We start from the raw sequence: 26,902 nt of genomic DNA on the forward strand, positions 1-26,902 counted from the left end.
CACCTTTGCTCAGTTTGATAGTGAAACAGACATCATGTCTATCAATATTGGCAAGCAAGAAGACTTCAAGAAACTTATTGGTGATGAAATGGAACATGTTGTTTTGAACTCAGATGTTGCAAATGAAGAACTTCAACGAAGGGTTGAAGACAACAAGGAAACTGTTAAAGTCCGCACCGCCACTGGTGTCGAAGGCTTCATCAGTGAATTGAATTATGAGTATTGGTGTAAAAATTCCACACGTCGCATTTTCCAGAATGCCATCAAGATAAAAAGTTGTCAAACATTTCTTGATTCCGGTGACTCTGGTACTCTTGTTTGGTTTTTGGATGAAAAAAAAATTGGCAACCGTTTGCGTATGGAATTTGCAAAATATGTGATGATGGTGACAGCGGTTCAGAAAAAAGTTACATCTGCCTGAATTTGAACCACGGCTTAAAAGCTCTTGGTCTTCAGAATGGTCAATTTTTTATACTTCGATACAATGGTCGTAGTGTATCCAACAGTGCTAAAAGCGGCGATGGTGAAGGAGGTGCAGCTAACAAAAGTAAGATGTTTTGAGTTATTACTTCTTTGCCTTGTGTGAACATTTTGCAGCTAGAAAGGCTTGCTGTATATCAATGAAGAAAGTTTCGTTTTCTGTAAAGTAACGCTAGCCTTTTATATTCTTTTTTAATATTTCAGAAGACTCTAAAGTGACAATGAAATATGGACGCATTAAATATAAACGTCAACAAGGTATTATTTTGAATCATTACATTTTTGATGTCCAGGTGACTATTTTACATCTTGAAAATTAATCCACAATCCTAGATGTTTAAAAAAACACATTGATTATGAGCAACAGCTTTATAGCCTTATATATATTTTACCTATAGCATAAGTATTGCAATATATAAAGGCTATCTTTTGCATAAGACATGCACCTATTGTTATAAGCTGTCGACAGAAAAAAAAGACAAGTGAATATAATGAAAATAATAATCATGTCGATAAGCAACGCCTCATTTTTTTGTTTTACAATTTTTCTTGTCAATGCATGAACTCTTAAATAAAATGTTCTCTCATTGTACAATTTTATGAATTACTATTAAATTCTAATTAATAAGTGTTTGATTCTTTTAAAACCAGAATCGATTTCCCGTGTTCATCAACATCCACCGTCAGAAAAATTAAAAAACATGAAACTCTCGTCAAATGTTAATGGTATTTAATGATTATGATTTATCATTATCTTAGACTTGAAAACAGTGCACACTCAGAACAACTAAAAATTATGTAAATTTGTATTGATAGAAAAGAATCCAGTCACATCAACTGGTGCTCGGTTGACATCGGAAATTACAGGTAAAATCGACACTTTATTTACCATGGATTGCATGTTTAACCGTTGATATTAATTTTATGCAACTATCTGAGGATATATAGGTACCGATGACTTTCAATTCTTCAAAAACAAATTTCTCACCGACGATTTCAAAATGAGCAATAACGTGCATAAGAAATTGAAAAGGTAAATCTTACTATTTGTGTTTTTTTGATATTCCTTCAATTCCAGTTGAGTTTTTAGCCATGCGAAGATATTTTTTTGCTTTATTGTTCAATCTTTCCATGATTTTTCCACATTTGCAGCTTTGATTGGTTTTGTGGAAAATGTGGAACAGCGGGTCCAACTGACCAGATGCCATATCTCCATGGTCGTTGATTACGCTAACGGAATAACTGATCATAATATGAAACAAGAAATCAACAAGAAACTTGGTTGGCAAGCTTCAAAGTACATCGAATTCCGACCAAACGACCCGTCAAAGGTGTGGAAGGTTCGACCTCTATACAACAAGCTCAAAGTGGAACGCGATGATATTCCTTACATGCGATCCAGTGGCACGTTGACAATGTTCCGCATGAAAGATGGAAAACAATACGCGTTGAGCTGTTTCCACGTTGGTTATGAAATTGGCCGGATACGGAACGATGACGTTAACCCGTTTTTGGCAATTCACGATGAAATTGAAGTAAACAGAAATGCCACTCAGCGATTTATGGAAGAAAATAAATATTATCTCTCAGCTGATGACGAAGTTGTTGGTAATTTTTCCCATTTTGATTTTGGATCTGAAACTGATATCATGGCCATCAAAGTTGATGAAGTTAAAATGGAAAATATTTCAGATGAAATGGAGAACTATTCTCATGACGTATTGCCGAGGCTTTTTCTTAGAAAGCATCGTGGTGAAAAAAGCATTGTTCAAAAAGCTCAAGAAATTTTTGGAAACATTGAGGATCTAATGTTTAATTTTGATGACGACGACGGAAGACCCGTATTTTGTAACGCAGTGTTGGTAAAAAGTGATGTTGAGTTTCTAATGGACGGAGATTCAGGATCTCTTGTGTATTTTTGTGATGATATAAACAAGAAAAAACGACCTTTTGCATATGGTGTTGCTGAATTGAGCGGGGAAGACCAAAACGGAAAAGTGGAGACGTTCTACATTTGCCTGAGATTAAAAGATGCTTTGGAAAAATTGGAACTTATGGAATAAAAGTCGTAAAATTGAATGAATTCCTTTGATTGTTTAATATCCCAATTTCTTTCCCAAGCAATTTTTCCTACAAAATAATTACCTTCTATGTAACCGTATGCATTAGTTTGAACTTAATCATTAATTTAACATTTATCCATTTATTTAATTTTTGTTGAACTATCCAAGTTTAATTATAATGAACGAATTAAAGAACCAATTCAAAAGAACGATTGTCAATAAAAACGTACATTTAATTTGATTTTAACGTAATAATTTATATTCCCTAAAGTTCATATTACTTATCAATAATGTAATAATCCAATAGTTCAATAATTATGAATATGTAACTTAATTGAGCAAAAAACAAGCTGTAACTAACCATATATCACATAAATGAAAACCTTACATATCTTACCGCTGACGTTCTGATTTCTTTTCTCATAAATGAAACGAGGATAATAGAAACAGTTGAAAACAACCCATCCGTTTTTCTTCGTAAATAATTTTAGTGTACTTAACGATTGAATTGTCGTTACTATACATGTTATTTGTATATTTCATAATTATAAATGAACCAAGTTGTATGATTTTTGGTTTTTGTTCGATCATTGATAAGCAAAACGTTGTCACTATACATGAATAATAAAGAATAACTTTTTTCCAGTTTTTATTAACTTTTGGTTAGCAATATGATTTAGGTCTCCTGGCAATAACTATCATGTTAATGCGTACAAGTTCTTTAACAAATCAACTTTGGCAAAAACCTGGTGAGTGTCGTATGTATCCAAAAATAACAGAAATGTTAGTAAATTGTCTAAACCTAATTCCTTCTTGAAAACTTATGTTCAACCTTAATTTCAACTCTCGCAAGAATCAAAATGCAACATTACAGAATCACTGCCTGGGTTGTCATTTGTCAAACAAAAGAGACACTACTTAATAATTATACATAGTTAATGCATAATTGAGGTTTGTGAACAAATAACTGCCATGACTTAGCTAAGGTATTTAGAAATCAGGCAGAACACATTCGTAACTTCGTTCGTTAAAGTCTGTTTGAAGTAGCTAACTTATGTAACGTCTGAGTTCGATATTTACATGTAGTTAGTGTTTGATATTTCCAATGATTATAGAATCGTTCATGTTAAACAAAAACATCTCTACTTGATGAACAGAAGATCAAAGGCTACCATTTTGGATAATTTTAGATTGAAAATTACCTGGAATTTTCAGCAATTAAAATGTATTTCCTAACAAATGTAGCTCTTTCTCAAAATCAAGTTTATTATTGTATTCCTATAATTGCAAGAGAGGGGAGGGAGGAGCTATTTTAGCCAATTAGAAAGTAGCTATTATTAATTGAGTAAATTAAGAGTATATAGCAGGATTTAAGGTTATCACTGAAGAGTGAAGTCCTTCTAGTTATATAGATTTTTAAAGAAATTGCTGATTTTTCGTCGAAAACCATGACGTTTTCACATTCACAGTTTTTCTTGGCTTTGTGGCAAATATGGCATAGCCTATCCGAACAAAGACATGCCTTATCTTCATTTGTACCTCAAAGTGGACAAAGAAATGAAAAAGAATGATTTGAAACAAGAAATCAATAAGATATTTGATGGCGATGCTTCAGAATACATTGAATTACGTTTTGTCAACCCATCGGACGAAGTAATAATTCGGCCACTATCCAACATCATGGTTCACTCAAAGCGCGATGATAAGCCTAACGAAGAATCCCGTGGCACGTTGACTCTGTTCAACTGTAAAGATGGAAAATATTACGCGTTGACTTGTCTTCATGTTGGATATGGAAAAGTTCCGAAAGGTGCCGATCAATTCTTTTACATTCGAGACAAAATTGAAAATGATAAATTGGCATTTGAGAAACTTCTACTAAAAAACAAGTACTCTTATACTCATAAAAACAGCATAAAAATACCTCTTGGCGAGCTATTTCATTACTCATTTGATCTTGAAACCGACATCATGGCAATCTTAATTGATGACAAAGAAAATGAATTTACTGCGTCTGAAGTAGAGATGCCGAGTTCTTTCGATGCTGTGTTTGATAATTTGTTATCGAAGGAAAATGAAAAAGTTTATAAAGTTGACGACGAGTTTGGCTTGAACGTCATTGCTGACCTCAGTCGTAGCGTTTTTGACAACAAAAAAGAAGTGTTTCGTAGTGTAGTGGCAGTAAAGAGTGATAACGAATTCCTCCGGCCTGGAGATTCTGGTTGCCTAGTGTATTATTATGATGAAAACAACAAAAAGATACCATTTGCGTATGGAGTTGCTGCAGTGACCGAGAAAAACGAGACGTATTTTGTTTGCATGAGATTAGAAGATGGTTTAGAAAAGCTGTGGCTAATATAAAGGTACAGAATAAAAAATATTCAAGTTTTACAGACACCAGTTTCTTAGTAAATTAATTGAGTACTTTCATTATTTCATATTCATTTCAATGCTTGGTTTAATAGTTATATTTTTTATAATATAAATATGTCAAATACGACTATACGACTAGGCTCTCTATTATATCGTTAGCGCGTGCTAATTGAAGTGGATTTTGATTGTGCAAGAAAATGACTCGAGGCATTTGACACTAACCTGTCTCCTAAGAATTGGTGAAATTTCATGGGACCTTTGTTTGTTTCAGCTTCGAAATCCTGAAAAACATCGCATAAGTTAACCATTATTGTAATTTGTTTGTGTAACCTTGTGACATCAAGAGCAACAAAATTAAACAAACCTTAGTAAGTTTTTTGTAAATTTATCGAAACGTGGGGTGATGTCATTGGTCATTATAAATAATCATTGTTGTTGAGTGATAAATGTTTTTCTTTCATGATTTCCTAATCGATTTCTTAGATTTCAACTTCTTCTTTTAAGGAGATTTATTTGAATTGAGTGACAACTTTGTTTACGTAAAATTTGGCGAAGGATATCGTTTCGGTGGTTTCGATTTGAGCTTCTTCCTTTTTGCCGAACCTACTACTTATGAAAGAAATAAAGGCGGGCGGGATGGAGGACATGCGTCATCTTATTAAAATTGGAGAAGAAAATCCTGACATCAACTGAAGATAAATAAGGTAATGTTGGTGAGTCTAAAGTGGACTGGGGACTAGTAACATGAATGTTAATTTTTATAAATGGAAACATCGTTGTTAGTAGAAATATAATAAATATTTACGAAATGTACTTAAATGAAAATAGTTTTATAACCATTTTTTAATTTAAACAAACGAGAAATATCATTTTATGTTGCGAATTTTTTAAAGGTTTTGTTATTTGTGGATTTTACAATGATTCTCAGGGTTAGTAATTTTTGCCGTATTGGTTATAACGTTATGACTTACATATTTATTTCCTATGAATGTTTTATGCAGTGCGGTGTTTGAAATTAAATGAAGATATGATCGTCGCACTTTGCTGGACAATTTAAGCAATCGTCTCAGGACCTGAAAAAAATCAGGTGACTCAACGGGTGACTTTGCTGGACTTAAATTGTCCAGCAAAGTGCGAAGATCATATCTTCATTTAATATTTATTTCCTCTCCAGGACTGGCTCCTTTCCTGGTTTTGTATGAAGGAAAGCTTGAACAAAGGGAGAGTAAAAGGAAGTTATCATGTGACATGATTAATGCACAGATAAAATGAAAAATATCATGAGAATTGTGTGATATTCGCTGGTATTGGTAATTTTAAAAGTTTTGACATCAGAAAGGTGTTACCAAGTGTCATTTGAATGCAATAGTTTCAGTCTCCTTAAAATCATTTATTTATCGCAACATTATTGTCCACTAAAAATGGTGACTGTATGTCATATGATGTTTTTCATGTCTATTTCAGGATATATTTCTGAAAAAGAATTGGAGAAGTGTTTTATGATGCTCTGTTTGTGATTATATCTTTAAAGCTCAAGGAAAGGTGAATGGTTTATATGTAAATTGTTGGTGATTGACATCATACACTTGTGATGTATTGAAGACTATTTATATAGTTGATCAGTTTTAAGCATGTATCATGTGCCAATATATATTTGTCAAGCAAAAACTGCACTTTACTTTCTTAAATCAAGTATTTGCTAATTTCAGGTCAGTTTTCCTGAAGACATTCCTGTCATTGCAACATGATTTGCCTATTTCAACTGTATGTTTTGTCATATTTCGTCATTGTTTATGTTGTTAAAAATGAAGGTTTGTGTTTAAATTTATCAATGATGAACTGATATTGCATCAATGTTTTTTTGTGGGGCAACTGTCATTGATTAAAACAGACTTTTGTCAGTTTTTGAATATGAATGCACTGCTCATGTATGTACTGTCTTCACTCTACTAAAGGCATGATATTCTTTTGTGATAAACTAGGCTGAAAGGCCATTTTACACAGGTCATGAATCTCAGGATGTGAAATTGTGAATTAAGGTGGAAAAGTGAATCGCAATTTTTGTTAAAAGTTTGTTGAACTATCACCTTGAAATGAGAAACATACCCTCTTTCTTGTTTCTGGTATGTTGTTACCTATCATATCTTGCTGGACGATAGTCATAATACAGGATTGATGTAACTAAAAACAAACATTTCAAAATTGACAAAGTAGAACGTTTATCATAGTTCTTAAATGTTCATGAAAGCATGAAAATATTTTCAAACTCCTAAACACTTCATGTTACGTTTGGTTAGTTATTATGTTGTTTGTCCATCGCAAGCGATGATGACCTTGACCAGTTAACTCAAATACTAGAAGATTGGGTACGGTGAGTTCTGAGGTGGCTAATGAGTCCAATCTTGGCACGGAATGTTCTTGAACACGAAGGGCAAACCAGAGATGCATCTGATGTTGAAGCACTGGCTGCTCTTGATTTCCGCAGCTCACGTTTCTGTTTGGCATCCACAGTCCGCCTTTCTTCTGATGCTTGACAGCCCTTAAAGATGAGATCGCGCCAGGTTGATCGATTCCCTGCAAGTTTGTCCCATGTTGCGGTGTTGATGTTAAAGGACTTCAGTGAGGTCTTTAATGTGTCCTTGAACCGCTTCTTCTGGCCTCCGACTGATCTTTTGCCGTTGGAGAGCTCACCATATAGCAGTTGCTTAGGTATCCGCTCATCTGGCATGCGAGCAATGTGGCCCGCCCATCGGATCTGTGCTCTCATCAGCAAGGTGTAGATGGATGGCTGGTTGGATCGAGAGAGGACATCTGTGTCTGGCACCTTGTCTTGCCACTTGATTCTCAATATCCGACGGAGACAGGTTGTGTGGAAGTGGAAAATGGTTTCCAGTTCTAAAAATCATAAAAAAGCCACGACTTCTTACAGTTTTCATCCAGTAGATCTAAATAAGAAGTTAAGATGAAAACAATAAAATTAAAATTGTAACGTGTTGATGAGATTTAAAAATTTAGGTAAAATGTAAAGTTATATAGCTTTTTGTATTTACCGCGCGTTTAGTGCATCGTAAGTGGTCGAAAGTGATTTTAGGAATTGTGACATGTCAATTCATATCCTCATGATTAGAGTATAAGAATTAAGTACTGGGTGATTCTGCCGTCACTTGTGCGACATTTACACTGTGATTCTACAGTTATTCCCACTTAAAGCTTAGAGAAAAATGAATGCATTACAAATCAATACATTGTGGTAAAATGTTTGGCTTTTAATATTCATGTACATTTTATATGTTGGTGATATTAGCCAAATCATATCTGAATGTAAATTTAAGAACTTCAAAATAGAAATGATTTCTTTTGCAGACAATTTTCAAGGAAAAAGCCTTAACATGATGAACATAAATATCAAAAAACAGACTTATGAAATATCTCGGGTAGGATGTATTCGCTGTTAAATTCTGTGAAATTAAAGGTATTTTGATGAGCTTTGAGACAGACACTGATAATGAAGATATCAGTCACTATAGAAGATTTTATTTTTGTCGTTGGCTCCATCAATGCAGCAATCTTTAGTCTATAAAACCGCTGTTGCGAATCGTTAAGGTGGAAAAATTTCATTTTAGGCCATGTAGACTGTTGAAACTACGTTTTGTTTAAATAAAGTTTGATGGATATTTGCGATTATGATAGAACAAATCCACAACACAAACTTAAAGATGCTCAAAGTTACTTTACAACTGTAGTACTTAACCATCACTTAGTTTATATTTCTGTTGATAACGTAAATGTTTTACATTATTTCTCAGCTTAAACTTTATCGTTTCGTGTCGGTGACGTAGCTAATTCTATTTTCCCGATGACGTGTATTTAACGAGGACCATGTTGTGAAATGTACGTCTAACCTAGAGTTTCATAAAAACAAAAAAAACAGGAAAGCAATGATGGCAACATTGATGATAATTATGGAGGATATGTGAATTTAAGGACCAATGTTCCATGACTTAAAGAAAGAGTTTACAGCCAATAAACACACTGGTGAGAAGGTGTACTATGTTGGTCAACATGGTTATGATGTGTTTAATGTTCAAAACCAACAACTGTTCTTACTGTGAGAATTTTTGATCTACTAAGAAAGTCAAATTATTACAGGTCAGTACTTGTACATCAAACTTTAAACAATAAACAAGACTTTGTTGAATGCTTATTTTTTTGTGAAAATCTTCCACCGTTCATCGTACATGTTGTTTTTTCCTTAAAAAATGAAATATGCAATGATTTCATCGTCTATTAACGATAACTATTATTGTTAATAATCTAGTTTCGTAGTTTCGTACTGCGTATGTATGAAATTACTTTTCATTTTTCTTGCGGGTGTCCGAAGCCTAATCTGTGAGTCTGCAAATCTAAACCTTTAATTCAATTATCGAAAACTTTTACTAAAAATTTATCAAAAAATGCTGGGTTTCGAATCGGCAAATTTCGTGTTTCTTTCCACTTTTCTAGAACATGGATGAATGTACAATATTGCAAAGAATATGGTTACTTTCACATTTTGAAGACTGGAAAAAGGATATCTTTTCTATGTCAATATTTACTTGGTGAACTGAGTCTCGAGAATGACTGCACGGAATAATAACAGGAGAATTTAAGATCTGTTTCCGCTTGCCATTGCTATTGGTTTATCTGTTTTCAAACTTTAATGGTCATTTATTAGAGAGAATTATTTCAAGATATTTTTTCGAGAGGTAAGTTTTTAACACAATTTTGTTTAAGATTCTGTAGAAAATAATGAAAACTGTCCGCTATATTACACCGGCTGAAAATGGTGGTTACATCCCAGATGTTTGGCAATTGCTACCAACTCTATAATCACCGTTATCGTAACTGCGTAAAAGCACTATTGATAAAGCGCATTTAATAATAACGACAAGTTTTTTTTTAAATAAACATGTTTCAACATCTCATGATACCATCTTCAGTATATACTCTTTCTTATATGCTTAAATTGGCATCATGAGATGTTGAAACATGTTTATTTTAAAAAAACTTGTCGTATTATTTACCGTTATCACTTCGCATGATTTCCTTTTTCTACAAACATTTTCAATGTTTCAATTCAAGCTTCGTCTTCTTAAATTTGATGCGAAGGATGGAAAAGAGTCTGCTTAAGGAGGCATATACAGTAAAACTTTTACTAAAATTATGAGAGAAAATACTTTGGATGAAATTGATAATGGTGCGAACAAGGGTGAAGTTGAATACAACGTAAAAACAGACAAAGTTCATATTTTAGGCTTAGAAGATCATGGGTCTGTTGAAGAGAGTAATGTTGGCAATAGAAACAGGTTACAAATGTCTCATGAAACCCTTCAAAATGTTGGTGTATCAGCGAATGAAACTCGTGAAGCTAATGAGAGTCGTGTGGACGATGTGATTTGTGTTTCCCACGAAAATCGTGGATCTAATGTGGGACGAGTTGCTAATGAGTATCGTGTTGTTAAAGAATGGAAGTCTTCTTCAGAGTTTCATGAAAACAGAAAAAAAAAGTGGTAATTTCAATGTTGATGATAAATATGGAGAATATGTGAAGCTAAAAGCCAATGCTCCACTACGTACAGAGAGGTTATAGCTAATCAACTTCTCTCTTCCAAAGAGACAACCACAATGACGTCACGTAGTATGGCGTCACATGACAACCGTTCAAGAAACATGATGCCCAGTGATTCGGTGAGAAATTATACCAACATGGGTTACTGACAATATGGCGATGATATGTCTAGTGTTCATCATTAACAACCTGTTGTTGTTGTGAGAACATTTGATCATCCAGGAAAGCCCCCAAATTAGCGATAGCAATACATCCCTGTTGTCTTTCCTTTGGTTTTTAAAGTTTCTAAAATTCCCATTGCTCTTAGTAGACAAAGGAGATCATTGCCAAGAAACCACTCAAGACTGAACTACAAAAAATCTTTTAAATCTTCGAAGACTCGCAGACGAAAACCTTTACCATCTGCGTGGACTATAAACCTTCGAAATTCGCCGTCAAGACATGAAAATTATGAAGATGTTCACTCTTATTACTTACCAACTAGAAGAAAAGCCAAATATCAAGGTTTAACTCGTACACGAGATTACATGAATGACGAAAAGAAAGTTTGTGAAGCTAAAAGTCATGGTTCTGGTAATAGTAAAAGATACATTGTTGAAAACCATCCAAAACTATCCGATGCAAAAAATGGTAAAACCTCGACTTATTACAAAACTTCTGGTCTAGATTAAAAGTCATCGCCTGTCCTTCAAGACAAAATTAAGGATCAAAATTTTCAAGCAATTTATTCCGAGAAAAAGTGGGAAGAGAAATCACATGACCCAGAAATCATGTCCATTGTCAGTGGCAGGGAGTTTTCTGAATTCCTACCCATTCCTCCATGGCCAAGCGACAGCCAATCAGATCTCTCTACGGATGGATATTCCCGTGGTATTTATAAATCATTTAAAAACAAACTTGAAAGAAACGTTAAAGAAAACAGAGAGGTTGTTGTTGAAGAGACAAGTCAATCAAATCAAGAAAAGCATAATGAAGAAACTTTAGAGGTATTTATATGTAAAACAAAGTAAATGTATTTGATGTTTTATTTGTTTGTCCTTGCACTGCTATGGGTCTATTCTATTTACTTAACATAAGTTTCAAAAATCTTTCACATCATTGCTTTAGATTGTCTTCTATCATACAACATTTTCTATTTTCTACAAACAGCGTTTACGATATGGTGAGACGCGTGAGAGGAATGGAAACGAAAGTAGAAAAAACGTCGGTTCATTTAATAAAGAGACGAGCTGTTCATCGTGGACTCATAATGACAGCGGTTTTAGAAAGAAACATCATGTGCCAATAAATGGTGTTCAAGTCCTACCACCAGAACCAGTTTTTATTCAGTTTGAAAGTAGCGATGAGGAGAAAGAAAATTTAAGTTGAATGATTTATTAACAAGCTATTTTAGACTTATAAATGGTTCACTTTATATGGTGAATTTACTATCTATGTAATAACTTTCTATTTATTTTTCATACAATTGATAGGACATTTAAATCCACAAATGATTCATTCTCCCCCCTCCCCCCATGGAGAACATATAGCATTTTTTTCAAAAAAATGTACTTCCTACTGTTATTTTGTAATTTCTACATTGTTAAAATAATCTTTTTTATGACGACATTGCAAACAAGGCGTTGTTATTGATGTTTCTTACCTGAAGGAAAACGTTATAGAAATACACTTGTTGAAATAACTTTTGGAGACTGTGATCGGAGATCAGTGTTTTATCTGTAAGTTTACCAGACTTTGTTATATTGTATTCTTTACATGATTAAAGGCTGATATTCTTTAAAAATACTTGAGTTTGTGATTTCTTTTAGGTTGTATATATTAACAACGTTAAGAAAATTATATTGCGTCATACGTTAATTTTTATTGCCGAAAGTTTGTGTATGTAACTTATTTATATCTCCCTTTACAAATACTCCGATTTAGTATAGAAGGAAAGATTTTCTACCCATCACGTAAAGAACATAAAGTTTGTAGGCAGTAACTATACGGACTTAAACAATTCTATAGCATTTAGAGTGTTTTTTTTCTGCGTTTTTAATCACAATTAACCTTTCATACATACAGAATCTTGACAGTGTTATATTTAACGTTTTCACGATGCTTTAGCTTTGTTAGCGTGTATACTTTCTCTTCTTCATGACAATTTTATAAACTACGTTGGCGGAAGTGGACACGAAAGCAAATTGTATTGTGAGAGATATAATTCTTGAGAAAACTGTTCTTGGTGTTGTCTAAATTAATTTTTACATTTATGATATGTATATAAACCATTTTGCATTGATATTTTAAATATTGTCATTCGTGAACATTTTCATGAAATGATTTAACTAGAAACGATTGCTTGTCATCAATTAGCTTATCGTACAACTGAAACTGTCGGAAGTGTCTTGTCCTATGTCAGATACTTTTGTATATCGAAGCATATTCTGTATATCAAACATTATTTGGATTTTCAAGCATTTGAATTAAGTTAGCCCTTCAAGTTTGCATTCCATCACCTATATTCTGGGGGGTAGCGCATAGTTTCAGTCTACTCTATGTTTTAATGAGTAGCTATATTCCTATAGTCTTTGTGAACGTTAAGTAAATTACAATTATTGCAAATATTGAGGATTATTGATGATCAACTTCGTATATACGTTAATGTTTGAAAAACGAAAGAAATAAAAGTTATCGGTTCATTAAATGCACCATGCTAAGCAAAACAAGAATGATGAGAATTTTAAAATGACGTGTTCTTTCGCAGTCGGATATGAATGCCATTTGAATACAATATGAATAATATATGTTTTTATTAATTATCTTTTCTTTTATGGCAAAGAAATGTATGCAACGCCGCTTTCAACAGATTTTACACTGTCTTAAAGCTTTTGTTTGAGCTAAATTGATTTAATCTTTATCTCTAACATCTGCATTCTTCCAAAATTATCATTTTCCTATCCAATTAAAAACAAGTTTCTTTTACTGCTGGGATAATGACGATATTGTAAATCATATTTATCGTTTAAATGATCATGACGTTTTTAAATTGTCGTTAAGTTTCGATTGTTTTCATAAAGTTGGCAAGTCTTTGAACAAGCATGTTTGTTGAAAATGTTGTTAAGTGTGTGTTGTTTTGAAACACTTAAAGGAAAATTTTGCTGTCTAAAGTTGGCAATTTTTGAACTAGCGTGGTTTATTGAAAAAAAACAAAGATTGACTTTTACTAATTCATATGTTTTCATGTAAAAGTCTTGCTATCATATACAAAATTTAAATTTTTCAACATTAAAATGGTACTGTTCATTTTGATATCTTTTAAGGCCAATATTTCTATTCTATCTTGAAGACAGACGGGTTACAAAGTTACCGTTACAAATGATGTTTTAAAAACTAGCTTTTTTTCTTTGTAATACCTAGTTCACATCACTCCAGTTTTCCTGTGAACGCAATAAATGTATGTTTTTTCGTTCTCAGAATTAAAGACTGGACATTTTCTTTGCATTCTGTGACTCCACAAACTCGAGAAATTCAGAAATGGATACGAACGACTCGAGCATTTCAGAAATGATCGTCAAAGACACGGGAATTTCAGAAATTGGCACCAAGGACTCGGGAATTTTGGAAATTGGGGCAAAGGATTCGGTAATTTTAGAAATTGGCACCAAAGACTCGGGAATTTCGGAAATCGGCACCAAGGACTCGGGAATTTTAGAAATTTGCACCAAAGACTCGGGAATTTTAGAAATTGCCACCAAAGACTCGGGAATTTTAGAAATTGGCACAAAGGACTCGGGAATTTCAGAAAATGGCACCAAGCACTCGGGAATTTCAAAAGGTAACGCAAAAACACCCTAATATTTAATTTTATAGGTAAATTATATTGCCGACACTTCACGACACTATTTATTCGTGTGTCATGAATAGTGACGTAATATGAACATTCTTTGGTCGATAGTCAGTAAATGATGTTCATTTCATGGAGATTGATAACATTTACTTAACTGAAGGCAAAATTATTTTTCCATATTACATTCATGTGCTACATTGTAATTTTGTTTTATACCTTGCTTTTTCTTTTAATTGAATTTACTACATGCAGTTTTCTGTTATCCCAGCTCATCTGTCTCTACAGTTCTAATGTAAGATTGTAAAATATTGTCAACACACGCGAAACAAAGATACACCCAGGATACTGTCCGCAGGGGCGGATCTAGGGTATGTCAAATCAGTCACGTGACTGATGTTTATAGTTCAAAAATTATTTATCAAATTTCATGATTGCAATTTTTTTTGATCTTTAAATTTTCGTTCTGTAAACGTTTGGGTTTCATCGTCAAAATTCTGTTTTATGTATGAAAACTTATACAAATACCACCTTAGTAAACAGATTAGTAGATAAAACATATTTAGAATTATATTAACTGGCTGACTGATAAGCGGTATGGCTCGACTCCTTCGACCGATAACGGAGTTTAAGAACGCTTATTTAAGCTATTCCATTAGTCAATAGCCAGATCAGTGGACGATCTGGAATAATCTCGAACGATAAGCGGGGTGGCCGGACCGATAAGGGAATCCAATTGCTATCGTGTAATTGGTTCGTTTAAATTTTTGTCTTACTGTGATTGGTTTGACCATTGAGTTCTATAAAAGCTGGAGCGTCTAAGTTGACTGGGACCTGACGCCAAAAATTGGCGGCCAATGTACCTATTTCCGCTGAAATAATCGCTTTTCAGAAAAATTATATTCTCTTCTTGTTACTTATATGTAATGCATGCCATATTGAAGCATTTAAGATTCAATGATGAACTTAAGCTTTATTTTTGAAGTGAAAGCTGTATTAATCAATCAAATTTTGAACTCACATGGCTTCAATAGGAAACACATAAAAAAGAGAAAAAGAAGAGAAGTATTCAATTCACAATTGTGTATTCAAGTATTATAAACACTATTGTAATTCAAGTGTTTTAATTATTTGCATTTTTGCCATTTCACAATCATTACAACGAAATTAACTATGCTACAACTAGACAAGTATTTGATGTAGTTCTTGTTCAGAAGACCACAAAAATCTCAAAGTTTCTCATGATTTGTATACAATATTTTTTTTCATTATTCATTCACGAAAAGCGAGATGCATGTACAAAAACAAATCCTACAATTGTTGTGAAAAAGGCCATCACATGAAAGAAGGCAAAAAACTAATGAGAATAAATGAGCTAACATTTCACTAGTTATCCGTTTAGATAAAATTTGATACATTTTATTTCGTGCAGACTACGAACTTTGATGGAGCAAATCATTAAACGACAGTTACGACGAGCACATCTGCTTTCATATGTGGCCAACAAATAGCTCGTTCGTTAATAGTTAAAAAAGGCAGCCGTCGTAGAAGCCAACAAATAGCAACCGCACTAGACTAGCTTTTATAAAATTTATGTTTTTACAGTGATTTTCATCATAAAATTGCTTGCTAAATATGCGAAAAACACATACTTTTTCCTCACTCTTTCTCAAGGGGGGAAAGAGAAATTATGAAAAATTTGGAAAAGCAGTCAATTTCGGTAAATCTCAGCGGTAATGGAACAAATCCTCCATTTTTTTTGGCGTCAGCCGCTAATTAAAGCCCAGTGAACTCAATATTTAAATGTCTAAGAGTGACACGCAGTTATGTACATCAAGATATTTTCCATGATTATTCTAAGAATGCTCCACTAGAGGTGTCTGAGAGTGAGGGATTATTTTTTGCTGCTCTCATCAAGAAATAATGACATAACCTAAAACAATTTTAGTTAACCCAAATACAGAGTAAAATTTTGATAGGTTGTCTTAGTATCAATTATCAATTTTCTCAAATGTGGTAAGAAAAAAGTGCGCACGGGACATTTCAACTTTTATTTCTCCTAAACTAAGACAAAAAGGAGGAGTTAACGTTTCTGGATAAAAAAATTTCTATTCTTTTACTATTCTTCGACTATGTTCTTAACGCTTGACTTATCATAAGTTGGTATAGCCATTTATTGTACTAATGACTGATTTATGATTTTTAATACGTGCTATGTTAATAGCTACACCTAAAGTCATAAATAGGAGTAAAAGATTTGGCTGGCTTTGCCACTAAAACTTATGTTGTGAATAACACTTTAGATAACTTTTTTTACTCATATAGTGGCCGAGTTTTTAGCTACGTCTTCTCTTTGGAATTATTATTTTATATTCAGGTTTATGGATTTATTCTATTTGAAAAATTATTTGAATGAATGATTGTAATTTCTTTTATAGAAGCTGTAAAGTCTACCAATGTGGTTGCTCAAGATGAGGTTCATATTACCCACGAGGATGCAGCAGCAAATGGTTATAGTAAAGATGATGAGATTATTGCTCAAGATGAGTCGAAGATCAACGTTGCTGGTAATTTATTGCTTCATTTAAATTAAAAACACATTAATTTGTATTGTTTTGTTCATCAGGCCGATTGAAAAGCATAAATTTTGCGGGCCGAAAATTTGATATCATGCGACATGTAACATGCTTTAATAATTAATCAAATTTAGGGTTGACTGTCAATCGTACAAAATCGAGCAAAAATTTGACAAAAGAGATACATGATGTGCATGGAATCCAAACATTGAAATCGAGAGAATTTTGGTCGCCATCGTCCATTGAAGCACCCTTTCGGCTTCTTTCAAATATCGAAATACCACATGATGGAAATCAGAATGGTGGAGCATCTCGCGGTACGATAACATTGATTTGTCTGAAGGATGGTGTTTACTCCGCCTTGACATGCGCACATGTTGCTTGTGCCACTGACCACCAGCAAATATTTTTTCACGGAAACGAGCGACTGGTATCAATCAGCAAAGCTGTACAAACCTTGAATAAACACGATGAAAACAAGTATATGTACACACCGTCTAAGAGTGACTGTAAAGCAGAAATTGGATCTTCTCATCGACTCACCTTTGCTCAGTTTGATAGTGAAACAGACATCATGTCTATTAATATTGGCAAGCAAGAAGATTTCAAGAAACTTATTAGTGATGAAATGGAAGATGTTGTATTGAACTTGGATGATGCAAATGAAGAACTTCAACGGAGGGTTGAAGACAACAAGGAGGCTGTTAAAGTCCGCACAGCCACTGGTGTTGAGGGCTTCATCAGTGAATTGAATTATGAATATTGGTGTAAAAATTCCACACGTCGCATTTTCCAGAATGCCATCATAAGATAAAAAGTTGTCAAACATTTCTTGATTCCGGTGACTCTGGTACACTTGTTTGGTTTTTGGATGAAAAAAAAAATTGGCAACCGTTCGCGTATGGAGTTTGCGAAATATGTGATGATGGTGACAGCGGTTCAGAAAAAAGTTACATCTGCCTGAAGTTGAACCACGGCTTAAAAGCTCTTGGTCTTCAGAATGGTCAATTTTTTATACTTCGGGACAATGGTCTTAGTGTATCCAACAGTGCTAAAAGCAGCGATGGTGAAGTAGGTGCAGCTAGCAAAAGTAAGATGTTTTGAGTTATTACTTCTTTGCCTTGTGTGAACATTTTGCCGCTAGAAAGGCTTGCTGTATATGAATGAAGAAAGTTTCGTTTTCTATAAAGTAACGCTAGCCTTTTATTTTCTTTTGTTTTTAGTTAATATTTCAAAAGTGACATTGAAATGTCGACGCTTTAAACGTCGACGAGGTATTTTGAATCATTACATTTTTGATGTTCAGGTGAATATTTTACATCCTAAAACTTAGTCTCATTGTAGAATTTTATGCATTACTATTACATTGTAATTAATAAGTGTTTGATTTTTTAAAAACCAGATTCGATTTCCCGTGTTCATCAACAGCCACCGTCAGAAAAAATAAAAAACAAGGAATTCTCGTTAAAAGTTAATGGTATTTAGTGATTATGATTTATTATTATCTTAGACTTGAAAACAGTGCACACTCAGAGCAACAAAAAATTATGTAAATTTGTATTGATAGAAAAGAATCCAGTCACATCAACTGGTGCTCGGTTGACATCGGAAATTACAGGTAAAATCGATACTTTATTTACCATGGATTGCATGTTTAACCGTTGATATTAATTTTATGCAACTATCTGAGGATATGTAGGTACCGATGACTTTCAATGCTTCCAAAAATCTCACTATTTGTGTTTTTTTTTGATATTCCTTCAATACCAGCCCAGTTTATATCCACGCAAATGTATTTTTCACACTAGGCACACACTAAGTGCAGGTATCTTTTGAACGTGTCTAATGATGAGCTGGTTTGAGCTCATAGAAAAATATTTGTTGTCAATGAAAAGTCTGTCAATTTTTCGTCAAATAAATTTGGTTGCTCACTTTTGTAGCATTTTGAAGACGTGCTTAAAAAAACGTTTTGCTCTGGTGCATGATGAGCGAAATGTTTCAATATTTTTCTCCAAAATAGCATTTTGTATTATGTTTTATTTTTCTTGTCAATTGCAGAAATGCAAATAGATGAGTAAATTTGAAATTAGTTTTGCGCTAATTTTTTATTGACAAATTGGCAAACGTTTTGGCTCGAAGAACATATTTAAGATTATAAAGATGATAATCTGCCCCAATATTTTATTAGTTATGTATGAAAAAAAAACACACAACATTTTAATACAGAAACATTAAACAGGAAAAATTTAAGTTCTTAATTTGATGATTTATCAATGTTATAGATGACCTGAAGATCCGAGCTGTGTTTAAAACAGCAAAATCTGTATCCTCACCTGACAAGGATAATTTCAGTAACACAAGTTCAATTACATAGTGCATTTTTTCGGAAGAGACTCTAAAAATTGTGTTCTTTGTCTTCCTTAACGCAGGTCGCATCTCTTTAAAACGGTCTTTACAATACGTTGAAGGTGATTTGAGCTACGTTGGGTTATTTTATTTTTGTATTTTGATAAGGCCTCTGACAAATCTGTGTTTATATTTTGCGTAAAGGTGACAGCGTCGGCAAAGGCTATACCGATGAAAAAGAATTGTCGTCTGCAATACCTCACAAAAAGTAAGCACATCAAATTTAATCAATTTTGAATTAAAAATAGTCCGTTTTCTCTTCATTTCATCTTTATAAGAAGGATATTATAATTTATTTGTGGGATGTCACGCTTGGTCGATGACGATGTTTAAAAAGGCGAAAATTTTTTATCTTTAATCTGTATTTTTATAATTATATTAAAAGTTTCCGAAGTGCAATATTAAAATAAGGAAATATAACTTCCATTGGTATATTACTACTGAATTTTTTAGCTGATTGGAATTTTTATTGCTCTGAAAAAAACAGCATAGCTGTTGTAATTATTTTCCCACAAGTGATCTTTATATAATTTCGGACTGATTGTCTGGTTGTACTGTTGACAGAAAATTGCAAAATGGTGGAATTATCTTCAAGAAATTTTCAGGTAGGCAAGAATGACCAATTTAATGACCAATGTACACGCAATCGACTTGTTATGCGAGCAATTAATTTCAAAAGATGGCAGCAGTTTTATAGAAAAAATATCAAATTTGAAACGTTTCATTGAGGAAATAACACGATGACCATGTGGAGACATTAGCTAATTTGCATGTAGTCAGAAAAAAGAAAGATTGAAAAAATTCCTTCCTTTAAATTTGGTGTAGCTTTATAAGCTATTGATTCAACTTTCATAGCTATGTCATGTTGCATTATAAAGTCAGTAAATATAACTTTGATTTTTGTTAGTGGAAGGAAAGAGTTTAAACACGTTCTGAAACAAAAATAAAATGTAAATTTCATGCACTAGTTTTTTATTTTTTGTTCAGTGCATAGTCGAGATTTATTATATGTCTTTTTCCGTAGATGAAGCTCCCAGTCCCAACACGAGTGATTTTAAAAATACGTTTCTAACCAAAGGTTGCAAAATTAAAGATTGGGTGCATGAAAAATTGAAAAGGTAATGATTTCTTATCATATTTAGTATAATTTTGATTCATTTGGCTTGACAAGCCGCCATCACGCTGATTTTTTGTCGAACACCGTGACGTTTTCCCATTCACAGTTTTTCTTGGCTTTGTGGCAAATATGGCATAGCCCATCCGAACAAAGAGATGCCTTATCTTCATTTGTATCTCGAAGTGGACAAGAAAATGAGAGGGATTGATTTAAAACCAGGAATCAATAAGATATTTGATGGCAATGCTTCAGAATACATTGAATTACGTTTAGTCGACCCATCAGACGAAATAATAATTCGACCACTATCCAACATGGTTCACTCAAAGCGCGATGATGAGCCTAATGAGGAATCTTGTGGCACTTTGACTCTGTTCAGCTGTAAAGATGGCAAACATTACGCGTTGACTTGTCTTCATGTTGGTTATGGAAAAATTCTGGAAGGTGCAGATCAAATCTTTTACATTCGAGACAAAATTGAAAATGATAAATTGGCATTTGAGAAATTTCAACTAAAAAACAAGTACTCTTATACTCATGAAAACAGCATAAAAATACCTCTTGGCGAGCTATTTGATTACTCATTTGATCTTGAAACCGACATCATGGCAATCTTAATTGATGACAAAGAAAATGAATTTACTGCGGCTGAAATAGAGATGCCGAGCTCCTTCGATGCTGTGTTTGATAATTTGTTATCAAAGGAAAATGAAAAAGTTTATAAAGTTGGCGACGATTTTGGCTTGAACGTCATTGCTGACCTTAGTCATAGCGTTTTTGACAACAACAAGAAATTAGTGTTTCGTGACGTAGTGGCAGTAAAGAGTGATAACGAATTCCTCCGGCGTGGAGATTCTGGTTGCCTAGTGTATTATTATGATGAGAACGACAAAAAGATACCATTTGCGTATGGAGTTGCTGCAGTGACCAAGAAAAACGAGACGTATTATGTTTGCATGAGATTAAAAGATGGTTTAGAAAAGTTGGGACTTCTCGAAAATGTCTCCTTCAAAGATTTTTCACGTGGTACTAAATTATTACTCTTTGTGATGAAAAACATATATATGCATCATTTAAAAACCTATGTACTTATTTAACTTATGTTCATTTATATATTATTTTTACAGGCATTAATTTGTTTAGAATTTATTCATGAATTTAACATTTGCGCAATTTTTTTCAGTCTCAATGTTTCCGCATTTAAAGGAACCTGTACTGCATATTTACATAAGATCGTTACACTACAAAATTTGCATAAGATCGTTACACTAGAATATTTGCATAAGGTCGTTAAAAGTATGCAAAGCCGATGTGGGCAGGAAAAAATCAAAATGCATTGCAAAAAATGTTCTTTATGAAAATGCTCTTTGTGAATTAGATATTGGTTTGAGTCGTTAAAAAAATAACAAGCGTTTTCAAAATGTCAGCGTTTTGACAGATTGCTATTTTTAACTACTACTTATATTATCATTTGGTAATGTTATTTATTTGCATTGTTCCAGCTTCGAAAAAAAGGGAACCTTCTGTATGCCAATCGAATGATAATGACAGTTTCGAAGACAGCGATGCAATGCCTTCATCAGGTAACAAAATTTTTATTTTTCAGAAAAATCATTCTTCATTGCTATTTTTATCATTCTATCATTGCTCTTTTTAACTACTTCCGTTATAATGGTGCAAAATAATAAATTTTAAAATGTTTATTCATTCCTATACTGTCACCATTTTACGACGGTGAGATACTCAACTGTGAATCGAATGCAAAACATAAATGTAAACTTTGTGCTAGGGATTAATGATGAAAAGAGTGTGGAAGAAGGATACATTAGTGAAGGTTTGGTTATAAACCTGCAACATTCTCAATAAATCAAAGTTGCAACTTTCACTAAGTTGCAACTAAAATATTTTTTTGCTATTGCGCTTGCACACGACGATAGTAAAATTGTTGTTTTCAAAATTGATTGTACAAAATATGTGTTTGTCTACAATAACCTTAAAAATATAATGATAGCTATATATAAAAATACTTTCATTTGTTTCCACATATTACATCATTACTTATGTGACGACCAATATCTTGACCAATGGATATTTTCCTCGTAATCAATACAGAAACAAACATGTTGTTGTTGAAGAGAAAAACCAATCAAAAATACTTTTTATAATGTAAAATTGTAATTTGTGGTTCTGTAATTTTTATATTTTCTCATATTTGTCGGTGTGGTATTATGATGGGACCAAATCTTAAAAGAAGCCCATACATTTACATTGTTCATAGTTCATGATAAAGAGCCCATTAAATTGTTTTGTTGTGTTATAAATAAAATAAAAAATGCTGTAGTTGAATGTCACTATAACTATATAATATTTTAATATTTTTTTATTATTTATTTTTCATAATGCTGAAGACGGAAAACAACGTTTGGAAGGTTGGTATAACGAATTATTTTCAGTTTCGTAAAGATTATGATTAATTTTTTACTGCTCTCAATTGCTTGAGTTGGAAAATGCTGTGTAAATTTTTAATGACTAATAACTAGGAATGAAAAATTCTTTTCATTGCATGCATAAAATTGTCCGTGTCTAAACGTAAAGTGCAGCATGTCGTAAACAACCATCTTATTTCTTATTTTTCCCAGTTAAAACAAAAACAGTTATTGAAGGGATCATTGCTTTGTAGCATTTGTAGAGATCATTGAGTAAATTCAATTTATTTTAAGAGGATATTTGGTCATAACATTCACATACTAAATTTCATGTTTTATGTTAGTGTGAAAAGGATCTGTGTTTCATCCTTTGGAGAATTGCTCAATCTAGTGTAGCAGATCTAGCGTTTGTCAAAATGAATTATAGGTGCTCAATTTTAAATTCAAAATATATTCAAACCAAAACTATTGAATTTGAATTTCAAAAACATAAACTCTATCAATGGACTTGCCTCTATGTATTTGGAAATGGAAATATATCCAAGCAAGAGCTGTAGCAATTTATTTTGACGTACTCTAGATCCGCCACTAGCTTTATTGAGTTAAAGGTTGGTATGGTCATGTAATGAACTAATCGTGGAACGTCGATTATTGCGCGTGAATTGTATGATGACCAACTCATTTCTACAGGAGTAAATGTTATTTCCATATCAAAATAGAAACATCCGTGTTTTCTCATCCAAAGAAAAACACAGCAATTTTTTATGTTATGTGATATTGCCAAAACAAATAAAAATATGAATTGATGAATTTATTGCATGAATTTATCAGTCCTTTTTTAATCTTTCCTGATTTGTACTTCTCTTTTAAGTTCAAGAATTGTTGCGTCAACCATGGAAATGTTTTGATAAATCAATAATACATCAGAAAAAGTTTAAAAAGATGGAGGAATATGGACGCAAACATCCAGAAGAAGTTAGACTGCTCGGTGAATTGCGTGTAATTTTCAAGGAGGAGTTTTTGATTGGCAAAGGAAGTGATGGAGCCCGTGTTTACCTTGCCCTGGGAAATAATGGTTATGGAAAAGCAGTAAAGCGAATACACAAAGATAGCGGCAAAGACTTCGCAAATCGAGAAAAAGAAATTTTTAATGAGTTGAATGCAAAGCGCTCAAATTATGCAGTGAATTTTTTCCATTTAGAAGAGAACCTTGACGAAGAGTATTTGTACATGATATTAGATTTGTGTGAAGAATCGTTAGAGAGTTATGTGAAATCTTCTTCTTTGCAAGATCTTCAAAAAGTCGTTCCTAAAGTTCTTATTCAGATCTTAAATGGTCTAGTTCACCTTCACAGCGGTGAGCGTCCTATTCTTCATCGGGATTTAAGACCCTCGAACGTTCTTCGAGATGTACAAGGAAATTTTTTAATCGCTGACTTTGGCATAAGTCATATGTTATCTGATGAAACTTCGACACATCGGAGCATACAGAGAGGAGCTAAAAATTGGATAGCTCCAGAGTCATATGACAAATCAAATGCATCAATTGATAAAGCTCGTTACAAAAAAGAGTCTGACATTATGGTAAGTTCTTGAAGTACAACTAGAGGTCCAACTACAGCTCAATGTTGTGTTTGCATTTAATTGAATATTGGTATTTGGTAGTGATAATGATTTTACCTCAATTTTTTTCTTTACCTCTATCGTATCGTCTTATAGTGTCAACCTATAAATTTAAATAAAAATAAATTAAGTTTTGTTAATCGTTTTACAGTTACATATGTATGTTCCTTATTAGATTGCTTTTGATACATATATACGGCTACAATTCTATTTGGAGAACATTTTTTACATTTTTTTAAGCTGCACTTTTATTGTTGAGTGCTGCAAATCGCAAATAAATTTAATCTTTAAGGTTTTAGTATCCGCCACTGACTGTTTATGACAATTTTTTATTGAAAATAGAATGCCGGAATGCTGGCTTATTATGTTGCAACAAAGGGAAAACATCCTTTTGGAGATGAACGGCTTAGACTAGACAACATTTTGAAAGGAAACCTAGTTGGCTTGGACGAAATCGAGGATGTCACGTTCAAAGACCTTTTATCGTGGATGCTACAGCTAGAACCGGAAGACAGGCCATCCGCCAATGAGGCGTTAAAACATCCTTATCTACAATCCGATGAAGAGAAATTTAACATGCTGTGTGATATGGGGAACCAACCGGAAATGAAACAATCACAAGGTCAGAGTTCTCCAAATTCAGATGTTTTTGCGCAATTGTATGCTCCCATGGAATGGATGACGCTTATCGATTATGAAGTCTTGAAAGATTTCAAAACCTTTGAAAAGAATGGCAAAGAGATAACTCTGACTTACAAGCCTACATGGGCAAGTTGTTTAAGATTCATAAGAAAAGTGAAAGAGCATTGGAGCGATGATAAAGATAAACCTCGTACACATCTGTTGCTTTATATCAAGGAAGGCAACTATGTAGACTATTTCATGCGACGTTTCCCTGAACTGCCACTTCTGGTGCACAAAATTCTAAGGTCGACTGACTGGAAAACAAGAGCCGATCTTCAGAAACATTTTACAGCTTAGTCATACAACAATTTTTTATGTTAAACGAAGTAGCCAAAATAGTATTCCATGACACCATACAAAGTCCTAATATACTTGCCTTTTTCACTAAAAAGTTTTTTTCATTTGATAATATGCAATATGCATGTTTTAAGTACTCTATAAATGCTTTCCAAGATGAGAGCATTTTCTTTTTTTATGTGATTTTTGATTCTAATATATTGTGGAGCCAAGGGGGACGGCCTCTGACAATATATTGAGGTTTTTGTAAACGTAACTTGAGGTTTTTGTAAACTGAGGTTTTTGTAAACGTAACTTGAAAGTTTCAGTTGAATAAAACATTGCGTTATACATTGTATGTGACATTTTGGAGGTGTTACACTCCTCCCCCCTCCCCAAAAAAATAAAATACTGCTAGCACCAATGTACGTCTAATGGAGAGCCAAAAAGTTGAAGCGTTTTTGTCTAAGTTAATACCTTTTTTATACAAGTGTTTTCGTCTCTATCTCAAACCTCTTTAATCTCATATATTTGCACATTTTGATTACCGTGATGTTCATTTTATGTAATATTTTGTAAACATTTAAATAAGCGACAATATTTTTCAATTTTGTAATTTTGATGACAGACATGTTTCGACTTCACCACAAGCCATCTTAGTCGCAGATTTAAGATAGAAATATGATACAGCTGTTACATGCATGAAACCACCAAAAATTTTGCCACATGGATCAAAGAACACACCACCTCCAAAAAAAACTCCACGTTGACAAACATTAACAAAATCTGAAAGCAAATATAAATACTTCATCACGCTTCTCTAACACTGCAAACACTTCATTCACTTTCAAACTCAAGCAGACCCTACACATACACCAACACAAACCAGACCTGAACAAACAAGTCCAACATTTTAATAGTATTTTCCAACTTTAATTTTTTCCCTTTTCCTAACTACGCACATCCTGTATCTTGTCCCTAATCACTAATAATTTGTCAATTATATTATCTATTGAGTGTGAGTATCAGCAGGGGCCGCGGAGAAAAGGGCAATTACCTCTCCCCCCCCCCTACTTTTTTTAATATCTCTTGCTTTGTAAAGTGTAAAAGTATAAAAACCCGCCCCAGGAAAACACTTACATTTGATAAGTATGAATGTTTAACAGTATTTCATGTCTCACTTATGTTCCACCTTCATTTTTTAGTTGACGTTAGATTGATCAAAAATAGCGCGTTCAGACTAATTGCCAGAGTACGATACCCTGGTTCTGGCAAAAATCTGCAGGTTGTTTACCCTACGTAGTCCCCACTAGTTTCTTCATATTTTCAAGTTTTAAAACCATGTGCTGAATGCATGCCTTTCTGTACACGTTACTCAGGTGTTGTCGTTCACATTGGTGCCCGTGCCGAGCGCCGTACTTGGGTAATACGTCTTTTGTGGTGT

At 33.4% G+C, this 26,902-nt stretch overlaps 2 protein-coding genes across 5 annotated transcripts in view; both read left to right on the forward strand.

Annotated features, from left to right (window-relative positions):
• Positions 1–2,939, forward strand: part of LOC124437978 — an 18,368-nt gene extending 15,429 nt beyond the window's left edge. Inside the window, exons 1-5 of one of the 3 annotated variants that reach the window (XM_046987984.1) lie at positions 694–738; positions 1,132–1,206; positions 1,297–1,347; positions 1,429–1,513; positions 1,633–2,939. In XM_046987984.1, the coding sequence (XP_046843940.1) occupies positions 1,695–2,543 (849 nt within the window). In that variant the 5' untranslated portion in view covers positions 694–738; positions 1,132–1,206; positions 1,297–1,347; positions 1,429–1,513; positions 1,633–1,694 and the 3' untranslated portion in view covers positions 2,544–2,939. Of the gene's footprint in view, positions 1–693; positions 739–1,131; positions 1,348–1,428; positions 1,514–1,632 lie in introns of those variants that run through there. The other 2 variants (XM_046987983.1, XM_046987985.1) reach the window with 2 other exon arrangements.
• On the forward strand, positions 158–25,809 carry LOC124437964 (serine/threonine-protein kinase/endoribonuclease IRE1-like). 2 transcript variants are annotated; one of them, XM_046987946.1, is made up of 14 exons: positions 158–547; positions 18,150–18,403; positions 18,494–18,544; positions 19,209–19,277; positions 19,356–19,394; positions 19,477–19,540; positions 19,897–19,937; positions 20,357–20,450; positions 20,556–21,475; positions 21,952–22,032; positions 22,239–22,283; positions 22,858–22,878; positions 23,747–24,459; positions 24,841–25,809. In XM_046987946.1, the coding sequence occupies exons 9-14, from the start codon at positions 20,605–20,607 to the stop codon at positions 25,477–25,479; spliced, it is 2,370 nt and encodes a 789-aa protein (XP_046843902.1). In that variant the 5' UTR covers positions 158–547; positions 18,150–18,403; positions 18,494–18,544; positions 19,209–19,277; positions 19,356–19,394; positions 19,477–19,540; positions 19,897–19,937; positions 20,357–20,450; positions 20,556–20,604; the 3' UTR covers positions 25,480–25,809. The 2 variants fall into 2 exon arrangements, with proteins under 2 accessions (XP_046843902.1, XP_046843900.1); XM_046987944.1 differs by lacking the exon at positions 158–547 and adding an exon at positions 17,736–18,016.
• The last annotated feature ends 1,093 nt before the right edge of the window (positions 25,810–26,902 follow it).

Source organism: Xenia sp. Carnegie-2017, unplaced genomic scaffold, assembly GCF_021976095.1.
Source record: "Xenia sp. Carnegie-2017 unplaced genomic scaffold, XeniaSp_v1 HiC_scaffold_19, whole genome shotgun sequence".
Lineage (NCBI taxonomy): Eukaryota > Metazoa > Cnidaria > Anthozoa > Malacalcyonacea > Xeniidae > Xenia > Xenia sp. Carnegie-2017.

Excerpts from the sequence above, each read along its gene's own strand:
- LOC124437964 (XM_046987946.1), top strand. The coding sequence starts at position 20,605 with ATGCCTTATCTTCATTTGTATCTCGAAGTGGACAAGAAAATGAGAGGG. Across the intron at positions 22,284-22,857 it reads AGAAGGATACATTAGTGAAG|ACGGAAAACAACGTTTGGAA; the intron begins GTTTGGTTATAA and ends ATAATGCTGAAG. Across the intron at positions 24,460-24,840 it reads AAAAAGAGTCTGACATTATG|AATGCCGGAATGCTGGCTTA; the intron begins GTAAGTTCTTGA and ends TATTGAAAATAG.